The 13,314-nt window shown below is 36.3% G+C and overlaps 1 protein-coding gene across 1 annotated transcript in view; it reads right to left on the bottom strand.

Moving 5' to 3' along the window:
- LOC124153231 (dopamine D2-like receptor) overlaps nucleotides 1-7,742 on the bottom strand; it is a gene marked incomplete at its 5' end in the record, with an annotated part of 144,842 nt that extends 137,100 nt beyond the window's left edge. Inside the window, one exon of the mRNA XM_046526329.1 lies at nucleotides 7,627-7,742. Within this exon, the coding sequence (XP_046382285.1) occupies nucleotides 7,627-7,742 (116 nt within the window). The remainder of the gene's footprint in view (nucleotides 1-7,626) is intronic.
- Between the last annotated feature and the right edge of the window lie 5,572 nt (nucleotides 7,743-13,314).

The following is a 13,314-nucleotide window of genomic DNA, read 5'->3' as shown; positions in this document are numbered from 1 at the left end:
AAAAAAGGACACGTTCCAAAATTAACTAAACTTATATTTTTGACTAAATAAAGAATTATAATTATTTTACTTGATATGACTAAGTATTTCTTCAATTTTACGATTAGTAAAAAGCCATTATTTTACATTTTATAGAAAATATATGAAGATTTACTGCCCTTTTGTACTCAAAGGTAATAAGCTGTCTACTTTTGATTATATTTTAATTAGATTAAGATGGGTAAATATAAAGGATGCTGGAGGCAACTTTGTAGCGAGGCTATTGAAGCAAAACATAATTTCCAAATCTACAATTTCTTATGTGTCCAAAGAATTGAAGACGTTACCTCATTAGCATTTAAATAAAGCATCTCGTTAATAATAACCTCGGATGTGAAAAGTTGCAGTTCAAATTAAACTTGTGGCTTCCAGAATCAATAGAATTACATTACTAACTGAGATTTTTTACAAGAAAAAGGCAAATAATATGTAGCAAAAATGCTTCCACAAATCTAAACGAACAATAATACTTAATTATAAATTCTATTATTGTCTTATATCCGCTACTCCTCGGACTGATGAATCCATTTTGCTTGAATCTTAGCCTTTAATGCTCTAATAGGCCATTCGTCAAGGAACGGGTCTGTTATAACAAGTTGAACCAAAGTTCAAAGACACCACCTATTCGTAAAAGGCGAGCGGTTTCTCATTTTTTCCTTCGAAAGGCATGAGAAAGCGGCTGAATCGAGAAAATTATTTTCATCGCCACTTATTTTTTCCTTCAATCTCCCGAATTCTTAAAATAAATTGAGATTTTGGGTCTGAACAAACGACCCCATTCCTCACAACCAAATCGTGCATTGGCAGTAACTCGATGGTAAACAAATTGACATGGGACGCTCGGGAAAGTTCAAAAAAGTGTGTCAAGGCGCATTTTTAGTTCAATTCAACTTAAAACCTAAGGCGTGTTCCATGTCGGAAAACTATTCCTATATAATGCCTCTGCTTTATAATATCGAAATTTTGACGGATGAACATCCTTCAATGAACTGGTAAATAGCGCATACGAAAACCGCCTCTTCAATACCCATTTTTCAAATTTCCCAGGATACGTTAGACGCCATAGATTCCGAAAGAAGCAAAGATTAGTCAAGCCTGTTTTGGGAAGGCCCGCTGACGAAAAAGTGCAACTTTCCGCTAGTATTGACTACGTCCAATACATATAGGAGTGTGCGGCAAAGAAAGTCAGAATGCGTGGCAAAAATACGAAGTATTCGCCATAAACGGCTATGAGCAAACAGACGGCGACGCACAGCTTTTATTTGGATTAGGCTGGGAGCCACTAGAGACCAGGAGGCTTCATGCTAGGCTTAGATTTCTTCATCAATTAAGAACAGGCATCTTTTAGAGTTATAGGGAAAATGCATAATAAACCAGGAATATATTTCCAGTTCACCGAAACGGTAATGGATGAAATTTATGAGCGGATAGGGATATAAAATTGATTCGTTTTTCAATAAGACGATTAAAGACCTTAATAAATGGCAGGTTTTACTATCGCAGTCTCAAGCCAAAATGCTCACCAAAATCATTCATTATTCTCTTACAGGTCAACGGCCGGTGTCCTAGCAACGCCTGCCACACCTCAAATGTGAGGGTTGGGGGAAATTATAGAGGCTCCCTTACACTTCCGCCCTCACAACCCCTTAATCCGTCGCTGCAAACTAGCCCATTCCCCGGCACAGCTGTCCCTCGGTAAATCCTCATCTAGCAATGAATCCTTCCGGCTCCAAGTTCACATATTTGCTTTGATATCCAACCGTCGTGTTCCTTCTAGGATGAGCAAAGCGCCTATGACCATTTAATGACATTCTTAAGCGCATCGCATCGAAAAAAATATGACGGAAAGCATGACTATGAAGCATGACCATTACACAACTCAAGGAAATGGTTTATAAAGCAGATGTTTCCTTAACGTAAGGTCTTATAGAATTTTATTTTAATAACATCAAAGTAATGGAGTTAAAAATTACATAAGCTTTTCTAATCTTAAAATTTTTCATAATCAGCCATCCCAACGCACAGAGCTTGGGGAGGGCACTTATTTCATAATTGAATAAAGAAGAAAAATTTAAAGGCAAGGTTAGTTCATAGCCTTAACTACTTACCAAATTTTAGGAAAAACGTGGATTGCATGTGCGATGCATAAAAATTAACAAGCTTAATATTTTATCGATAACGTAGTAATTTGAATATTCTTCTACTTATCATTTATTGCGGGTTTTGAAAAGAAATTTTTTCCAACTTAAGCATATATTTATAATTTTGGACAACCGGTTTCGTCGCGTGGTGACATCATCTGAACGTTGTTACTGAACGTTCTCATTATTCAACTTCTGGGCAACAACGCTGAGCAATACACTTCAATGTATTTCATTGCTTACCTCATAAATACGGGAAAAGACGACAGATTTCATGAATTTATTTTCTTCAATTGATCCACCGGAAATAGATTTGGTAAAAAGAGATTCACTCTCTCTTGCGCCTTATAAACGTCAAGTGTCCCCCTCTGTAGCCACTTCGGCGCACCAGGGAATCTCTCCTCCCTTTCCTCTCTGCTTTCTCTAGATTTCTTTTTTCGACACATTCTCCACTCGAACGCCTTCGCAACCGTAATCGTCGGCTTATTTCAGAAATCGCTCCTTTCAGACTCAGTGACCGAGAAACTTTGGCAGAGTTTATCTTTTTCCTTGGCCAGTCCCTTCACTCCCGAGAGATCCTCCATACGGACTAATCTGACTTCGTTTCAGCAATCGAAACGTCGCTTTTTTGCTTCTCTGAAGAGGAGACGTTGATGCCCTTAGAGATAGATACTGTGCGATCGATGGCAATTTTTTGGGTGGCTACTCATTCCTTGCAAATATCGTCGTCAAGAAAAAAAAACCTCTGCCGATGACGTATTCCATTCCATCAATCATAAATATAACCCTGAGATTTTATTTCTCAACAATATCGAAAGGAGAAAGGTTTTAAGCAAAAACATATTCCACTCTTTTTGCCTTGAAAAAAATATAATTTTGATTCCAATAGATTTTATCAATCGTGATGCGGTTGAATTTTAAATGGTAAATTGTTTTTTTCGACGTCTTCATCTACATAGAACTATATATATTTAAAAAATGCCGTATCCGAAGTCAGGTACGATTTTATAATTATCTGCGAAGAAATATTTATTTATAGCATTAATGACATTTAATTTAAAACCAATGATCTCACTCATAGCTTAATTTCCTAAATAAGAAACATTTTAATAATAGAAACTAATTTAAACAAATAATATTTAAAGCTCGTTTGAATGACGAACTTACATCATTAAAAGATCGCATAATAGGTGTGTATATATTTTTGTAAATGCTAAATGGTAAATCATTCACCTTATTAACCACTAGTGTAACCACAAAGTATGATGTATTACTAAAGGAAGGCACAGCTGCATCCTCTGTTTATTCCAAGGAAAATGAAAAAAGCAACAATATGATTAAAATAAAGATTACGATTAGCTTTCATAGGCAGAAATTATAAACTTATCTTCCAAAGCAGAAATAGTTTTATTAAGGTAGGAACTAAAGATATTTGGAAGAGCATGCGCAGCTTTCTATAACAAAGGAAAGAGTCTAAAGCGCTATATCAAGTAATCGCCTTATTTTAGGATTCCGTCCCATCAAAAGATGATACAAACGCCGCGCCTCTACCTTTTCCCAGCTCCTGTATCAAAACCCACGCATGTCCCTATCAAGCGGCTCTTTGTTTCAGAGACCAAAACCCAAAGCCTTCTTAAGATTAATTCATGCGGAAATTAAATGGAAACCAATGCGATGAAAGATTAAGGAACCCGTTTTTGGGGCAGTAAATCTAAATCACTGAGGAAGAGAGGGCTTTTGAGTAAAGAACCATCATAAAACGTTAGCCCTTCCACAAAAAAAAGTAGTTTGGACACGACACGTATACGCATGAGAGTTTCGCGTCTTTTACTTCTTTTGTTTTCCGAGCAATCCTTTATTGCCTCGTCTCCACCAATCCTCTTACCGATTCCAAATCGCTTTTCTCCCTAGTTCCTCCATTCACGGAATCATTCATTTCTCCGCTGTAATACATGAAATCGCATCTTTTCCGCCACGTCCATCTTCACCCGTCTTGGCGAAAGACCATGGAAAAATTCAAAAGCCGCGCCCACGATTATTTGGGACGAGGAAAGGATTCACATGAATGTTCATCAAAAGAAAATAACAAATTTGATTTACGTGGCTACGCATCCTAGAGCTGAGAATCATTGCTTTTATTCATGATGAAGGGATTGAAATATTAGCTTTGTATTCGCAAATAGGATGGAAACGGACTTTCAAAGAGCAAATTTGTTATAAGAGGCTTGCATACATAACGAGGAATATCATGAAAACGATGAAAAGGCAAGATCAAAGGTACGGTTTGTAAATATCAGAACCGAAGATTTAAGAGAGATGGAGAAGAATTTTCCCATGTTGGAATAATAAGGGGCAGTTAACCATAAAAATAACTTACCAGTCGACCCCGGTTTTGATGTTACGGGTGTATAATTTGACCTTATTTTCTAATGTTTGAAAATATTTTTTTGAAAGAAAAATTCAATCTATGAGTCAAACTGACTTAAAAATGGCTAGAGTAAACCCTATAAATGGTTTGTACCCCTATTTTTCTAATCAGTAAGTGACAGGCCCTTATGACCTCGAAACCATAAAATACCAACAGTTTTGAGTGTGTGGTAACATTTTCCAGATAAAATATTTATGAAAAAATTGAATACATACTTCACTGTTGGTAATTTTTACCAAAAGAGAATGCATCAACATTAGAGCATACTTTGTACCAATAAACAAAATATTGTAAAAGTTTTGAAACTTTTATGTAGCGGCACCTAAGGTGAGGACAGCTCAAAGGTTAGGTTAGACTATAGTTATAGCTAGAGTAGGATAGTTTAACTACGGTTTCACTCATAAGTTCTCAAAGTCAAGAACATTTATCTTTTTCTAACACATATTGATTAGTTGATTCTCCGGAACCAAGCTTTGCTATAAGAAATTACACATCAGCATCACCAGTTAATCAAACGTATCTCCATAAGAGGAGATGGATAAATAGAAAATTTTACAGGAATTTAATTTTTTGGCACAAATGTCTCTTTTTTCCTACCAGTTCTTAATGATGCACAGACAAATGGAAATACTAGCAAATGAATGATCACCGTAAACCCTACATTTTTTCTTTTCTCTTTGTTTCAATCTCTTATTTTTCACTCTGTCTGACCATTCCTACGGCACTGGTCTCTTTCTAAGCCCTACAAAGAAGGTAATTTGAAAAAAATAACTGCTTCCCGTCCATTATTTTTTATTTTAGGGCCGCACCGCAATGGTAAAGTCTCTCTGAAATTATGAAAAGTCGACCCTGTTCGTCTCCAAGGGATTAGAGCTCTAGAAGAACTGGGCATTCAGATAATGTAGAGATATGGGGAAGATTCAGGAGAGATTTGAATGTAGGCGGAAGAAAGAGGAGGTATTACGTCGTTTCAAATTCGACCACGTCGAACAGTTTGAATGTGGGATTAAATGAATGGGCCTTTCACACTTGCAGAAAAGAGTTTTGGACAGCCATGAGGCGGCTTAGGTTTCCCAGGACTCATATGCAGTTACTTCGGGCGCGGCGAAGATAAACTCAGAAAAGCTTTAAAAATCAGGTTCGAAATTAAAGACTGTTTCAAAAGGAATATTTCAATTCTCCACTCAAAACTCAAAAAATGACAAGAAATTCAGCTTCTAGCTCTACCATTCAGACCAATGGCGAATATATTAATATTGGCGTTAGTCCGCTAGATCTCTTCCTTATAGACTGAATTAATTAAATCCACATCTTATTCAAAGTAAAAATACAAAATAAAATGTCTATTGTCATAAATATTTTACGAGATGTATTAAAATTTTACGAACACTAATCAAAGTTTTTGGTATTGCCATTACTGAAAGCAGATATATGAAATCAAACAGTAGGTACACGTTCTGCAGAGCTTGACATGTAAAAATGAAATGACTACGTCCGTGTTTAGCGTCGCATGAAAAAATGCTAAGCCTGGCGTATCCCCTTTGACGTGATTTTAATCGCATGACCCCAGAATATCTGCATTTCGAAAAGTTAGTCAAAGCCCAAGAGTAACACGGTATTGGAAAATATTTATCCGTAATTTTATTCTGACAAAAATCTTCATTACGGAGAATAACGGAGCACCGAACGTATTTGAACCAGATATGTCACAAGTTCGTGAAAGGGTAAAGCTGACCTATATTAGTGGATGAATCACGCTTATGATTAAATCCAAGTTAAAAAAGTCTATGCTAAATTCTATGGAAGCCTGCTTTAATTTAGGCTCTCTGTACACAGTTTCACATACTACATGAAAATGACCGAGAATATGACGAAAAAATAATTGATTCCAATCCATGTTTGCAGAATGATTTTCTACTATGTAAAAATCTATCATACAAATAGATTTCTTCAGGCAAATAAAACAATTACTATCTATCTCTAAGTTTTCCAGAAATAAATTAATGCCTACCCTTTACCTTGTACTCCCTAATTGCACAAAAAAAACTTTCCTTGTCGATCAAATTAAGAAATCGCCAAACCACAAAGTCTATATAAGTTTCCATCAAATAAAGATCGTTCTTTTCTCGATAATAACCTGTATTTGAAGAAAAAACGACAAAAGAACGAGAGAACCGCAGTGGTAAGATGCTCAACATAAATCGTTACATGGCGTAAGAGGATACATACAAATCTTCGGCAAACTGTACATACATCGTTAACAACAGATAATACTCGAAGGGAGAGCAATTTATTATTAATAGATACGATTAGAATATATAGAATACGTTTCAATCTTTTATTAGTAACATTTAAAAATTCTATCTAGGTTCAAATTCTCTCAATTTGATTTCGACGAATTGTATGACATGAATGAAAAGTGTCAAATGGAAATTGAATTCATGAAAAGAGCAGACAAAATTGTGCAATTGACACGAAATAAAATGTTAACATTTGTAAATATTTAAAACATAAAAACACTCGCTCTAAATTTCATCTATATCATTTCATTTATTCCGTTGTACCAATATAAACATAAGAACGTATATTCCACAAAATTTACCATTTAATTTGATGCTGGCTACTTTAGCGTTAACAAAGACTAACTGCTCAAGTCATATTCCTCATGAAAATTTTAAAACCACCTAGAATAAGTAAAGAATTATATAATTTCTATATACCTTAATTAAATAATGTAGTTTTCTGTTTTGATCAATGAAGACCCTCACAAAAATATTACTATAAGGACGTCAATGTCATGTGAAACAATAAAACGATGTATTCGTTGAAATCTATAACACAATCTGCAATATAAATAAAATAAATTATATTAATAAAAAAAATTATTTGTGAGCTGGCATCTGGAAAGGCATTTTAAGCAACCAATTATGCTTACCTACCGTTTATTTCTGATGCCGAAGTTCATTTAATAGAGCATGCGTCTACCAATAAATAGCAGAAAAAGGCTTCCATACTCACCTATCGATACTGATGGCCACCAAATTGAAGATCGAAGACGTCGAACATGTGACATCCATTGCGATATAAAAATCGCACACGAACGTTGGTAGTCCCCATGTACCGTTTACCTGTAAGTGAAGAAAGAGATATTTCAGATTAATATTTATGAAAACATGAAAAAAGTATTAACATCAAAGTAATGTAGCCTGCTGCATTCAACTTAAATCAAATTCTTCGATACTATCAGATGAAATAGCACAATATGACGCATGGGGATGAAAAATTTATATCTTACAACTAGACCTTGAATCTCATGCTACCGATTTCACTACGAGTTCTATTGCCAATTGAACAATCGAACCATCCTCATTTCTAAATCTCTCTCCTCCAAAATAAAAACTTTTTCTGAAGATAACCACCTCCCGAAGTGCACTTTTAAAACTTATTTAGGCAAAAATATAATAACAACGTTGAATGAAACATAGAACCAACATCGGAACAGAGAAAATTTCATTGAAATCGTGTGTTAGTACAATAATTTATTTTATTTCACTGATTACAGACGTAGACGACTCAGTTGAAGAAACTATAAAAAAAATTAGCCAAAGATTTAAGATCCACCGAATTAAATACCGTAGAAGTCGAATAGTGATAACCATTACGATATAAAATATCGCACAAGAACGTTGTAAGCTCCCATGTAGCGTTCACCTGTTGATGACGAAAGAAATATTGCAGATAAATACTTGAGAATTCAAGAAAAAATTACTAACGCCTAAGTAATTCATATAATTAACCTCTTCGTCTGTAATCATACGGCCAGAATTAATTACCCCTTTATAAATTCAGACAACTCTACCTAGTCCGGTTTCCAACATTCTTGTCGTCGTCATAAACAATTTGTTTTGCAGTCATGTCAAAATTTCTCTCAAATTTCACCGCCCACCGTAAAAATTCTCACGGATCTACTGACTCATATTTATTGCGTACGAACTTGCTGTTGATACACCATTCACGTAATGGAGCTGGTGATTGAGGATTAGGAAGCTTGATGGATAGTTGTATTCGTTATGGATCAAGTCTTGAAATCCACTTGGGTGATGAACCCTTTATAGGGTAATGCGGCTCGTTGAGTTGGATTAGGCCGAAATGAGAAGACCCATTCGCTTTGGGAATGGGAATGTAAAGGAATGACTGGAAACGAGAGGCTAGCGTGGGAAGCCATCACTTCTACGGGAGTGTCTATTAATCTTTACGCCTTCCGTCGTTACCAGTCACTCTCCCAGTGTTCACGTTGGAATGGTCCTATCTGGATGATTGGATTGGGTTCATCTCATGGGCCGAGCGTAGTTCAGTAAGCCCTAGGGTCACGGTCCCCCTAAAGTGAAAGGAGAGAGTCAATCTCACCTAACACTAGACTTGCAAGACAGGCTAAAAGCATATTTAATCACGTGCGTCACACATTAAAATTGGTACAGGAACCCGAGAAATATTTTAGAGAGCCGCTTACTTAGAAATATTCACGGTCACATTGATATTTAGTAATTATAATATAAATACATTAATATACTCTGAAGAATAATTAAAATATAGTAAATAAGCAACAAAAAGACGAGTGATGAAATAAGTGTTGGGAATCGCATCATTGGAGTTATTTATTACAGTATTCTACCGATTAAGGTAGGTTTCCATGGAGTACTAAAGAAGTGATCTGGGAGCCTCCCTTTCCATCCAGCACTACCTTGTTCAATTCACTGTAAGGCCTACTCCCTTTCAATCTATCTAAAAATCCTATTCTTTTCCTTCCCCTCCCTCGTTTCCCTAACATTCTACCCTCTAACACCTTTTTCAACATCCCCTCCCCGCTAAGTATTCGCTCGATCCATACATTCTGTCTCCTCCGTACCTCACGTAAAAGCTGCCTCTCCTCGCCAACCATATCCAGCACTTCCTCGTTCCTTTTCCTCTCCGTCCATTTAACCCTCTCCATTCTCCTCCATGCCCACATCTCGAATGCCTCCAATCTTCTCTCGTCGTCTTTCCTCAATGTCCACGTTTCCGCACCGTAGAGAGCTACACTCCAGGCCAAACTCTTCACTAAGCTTTTCTTTAAAGTCTTACATCGCGAAAAACAATTGCACGCGACCATAACTTCAGAGTGATCATTCGAAAATGACGAATAAAGTGATAGGCTAACTACACCCGCTTTATGATCTTTGATTGTGTTTGGGAATGGGAATGTAAAGGCATGACTGGTGAAGTCCAATCCAAATTTCATTTCTTTTTGACAAATCTTTACACCTCAATAAAGCCTTCTTTAGGGACAGTTAGTTATTGACGCTAGTCTATCTCGCAGTGTTCACGTGGATGTCTGAATTAGGTTCATCTTGACTCGATATATGACGATTGGCAGATTCTGGGTTCCTCAAGAGCGCTTGTTGATTTATAGGGAAGTTGCTGTCGGGTTTGCGACTGGGTCGATATCTCCATTGCCGCCGACGCGTTAATAATATTCAATTATTATATTCAATTCAAATATACTCGTAATATTCAATTATACTCGTAGGCGCATTATAATTTCAATGGATAACTCGATCATGGAAACGTTGTCTACAATGTAGATCCTGACCCGACTATAAACCTAACAGCAATTTATGGAGGGAATTCGCATTTTGGTGAAACTTTCAGATGAACAGCCTGAAGAGTAATTGAAGATACAATATCCGACAAGATTATACTTTACAATTGGTCTATAATTGCAAATACGTTGCGTTGCACCTGTTCAATAAAAATTCCCATTATTTATGGAAAGGAGATTGAGAAAATCAGCACGCAGTAGCTGAAAAAAGCGTCCAGGTACTAAAGCCGTTGAAAATCCATTCCTCTCAACTTCAACCTAATTATCAGCTCTATGATTTTGCTCAGATTATTTATTACCTCCCCAGGTTTTATCTACTTCACAGTCATTGAGAAGGGAATTAAAATCTGTGCAAAACGAAGCCGATTATTTCATTTATCCATCAATGAGGTTTACCGAGTTATGCCTGCCAACATCATGTCTAATCGACCTGGAGATTAAAGTAGGATAGCTTTTGAAACCAACATTCCGATAAGTCGACGAACTTGGAGAACTTTGAGAGAAATGTGAATAACAGGGAATTTTACACATTTATTGTGTAAAATAGGATAGGGCGTCATCATTAACCTTTCACTGTTGGGCTTATGTTCCGTATTTAGTGAGGGCAAGAAACGCTGATTGATGTTCAGTAATTATTTAGGCCGTATTTTAGAATGGCCAAAGAGAGAATGTGAAAAATTGTAAAGGGAAAAATAGTGATTAGAAAAAAAAATTAAACTCACTCGATTACCTTTATCGCTAAGAATGTAAGACATTTTGATAAGAAGAAAAATCTTGTGTGTCATTTTGGAATATGATTTTAGTATCGTGATTTTATAGTAATTCTATAACTTTTAGCAAATTAAGAATTGATTTTGAACACACTTTTGATCCATATACCCCAGAGAGAAGTTTATTATTCCCAGACATTTGAAAAGAAAAGCAACAGATAATCGTCCTAGAAGGATGACACAAAGCATACACAGCATACTTAATATCCATGGAACTTCTTATTTATGGGACAGCACAACCTAAGAGCGCGAATAGCCTGTGCTCCAGATTCCACACAATCCTCTACAGAGGTCAGCACCTCCGATCCCTGGCGATTAACCTATGCCGTCAGGGGTGCCGACTTACAAAAAATATTGTGGGGGCCCAAACCGGGGATCTTACCCCGGAAAATATTTTAAGTTGCGAGTTTCAAGTTTTTTAAGCATTTTAGAAGAGTCATATGATCAACATTAGAGCCCTGATAACTATAATCTCGATATCTGGACACTCCGGATAAAATCAACAAGCCTAACACATTTTTTCCTCACACCGCTCACACCCATAACGAACTTTTGAGGGGGCTCGGGCCCCCTCAAGCCCATGGAGTCGGCGCCACTGCATGCCGTGTAATGACGAGATATGAGGTCGGGAAAAAGTTCATTTCCACTTTTTGCGATATTTATTGCTTTCTTTCCTAAAATAAAACCCGCTTTTTTCCCTTACCTGAGATGGAATTGACTCAAATATTATTTTACCAACGACGCACTAAAAAGCTTCAAGCAATCAGTGAAAATAAACATTTGTTTTCGAATGTAAACGAACGATGAATGCTACAGAATTTACAATGTCATTAAATTGTGACTAAGTACTTATGCGTTTTATGTTGTTTTGATGATAGTATTATACACGATATGCAAACATTGGTAATTACTCATACCTACATAACGAGCTAATGATTAATACAAATTAGTAAAATATAACTAATAACTTCGGGCTTTACTTTGTGAAACCTCTCCATGTTGGAAGTAAGGAAAAAAAAACTTTGTAAGGTTCACTGTTATTTAATTATGGGTACGACCCGGGTTTCGTAACTTGGTTACATCGTCAGGTGACTGATCTTGCATGCATCATACATTTATACACAAAGTACACAAGTGACAGTGAGGACATCTATTGGAAAGGAAAAGGACTGGTTGAAAAGGCGGGGGTGAGGGTTAAACACGGAATGGAATAGTGAAAGGGGGGGTAAGGGGGAAAGAGGCAGCCTCCCCCTTACCCCCCTCTCACTATTCCATTCCGTGTTTAACCCTAACCCCCGCCCTTTCAACCAGTCCTTTTCCTTTCCAATAGATGTCCTCACTGTCACTTGTGTACTTTGTGTATAAATGTATGATGCATGCAAGATCAGTCACCTGACGATGTAACCAAGTTACGAAACCCGGGTCGTGCCCATAATTAAATAACCGTGAACAAATTATTAAAATAATATATTTAGTAATTACCTGTCATAAACCATCTGAAACCCATCTGGTTGTCATCAAACACTCTAAGAGTCTAGCTGATCATTAAAAACTACCAGTCCAATTGCAAACCACAATTTTCAATGTCGAATCGAATTTGCAATATATGTTCTTTCACTAAATGAAAACGTATTTCGATTTATAAAATCGAAAACTGCTACAATATAATTATATTAATTTACTCTCGATATTTCCAGAGTGGATTTGACCAGCAAAAAATGCTGTAGTGATAAATATTGGCCTGTAGAAGTTTAATTCAGAATAGTTCAGGATCAAATCATGAATAGAGAATTACATCTAAGCATAACTTCATAGCATGATGGTAAATTATTTATAGTTAAATGAATTAAAGCTAAAAATATTTAATATTGAGTGAGGTATACTTAAAAATGGCATTAATATCTACCCTTGCCGTAGAATTACGAATACTGCTAATGATGAGTTGTATTGAAATACAGATTTCAATATAACTCATCTAAATATTTTTACGTGTTCTTATACGTTAATATTCTCATTCAAGCACCATTGAGCGTGCATGACTTCAGCGAAAAACTGATATTTATTCCAAATTAATCCCTTCGAAAGCTAGTAAAAATAAATTTTCGCCTTTTTGCTGAAAAAAGGTCTTCAATGACCTCGGAAGCAGTCATACGAATGAAAAAAATTGCTGCTGGTCCCAGAAGAGAAAAAATGCATGAGGAACAAAATGCTTCCAGCAATTCACATCAAACATGCATCGTATCCTCGATATTTATTCCTTTTGCTGCTGGCGTCCAAGCAACACAGTCAAATTTAACT

The sequence above is a fragment of the Ischnura elegans genome, chromosome 2, assembly GCF_921293095.1.
Source record: "Ischnura elegans chromosome 2, ioIscEleg1.1, whole genome shotgun sequence".
NCBI classification, from domain to species: Eukaryota; Metazoa; Arthropoda; class Insecta; order Odonata; family Coenagrionidae; genus Ischnura; species Ischnura elegans.
This window is presented reverse-complemented; position numbering and strand designations above follow the sequence as displayed.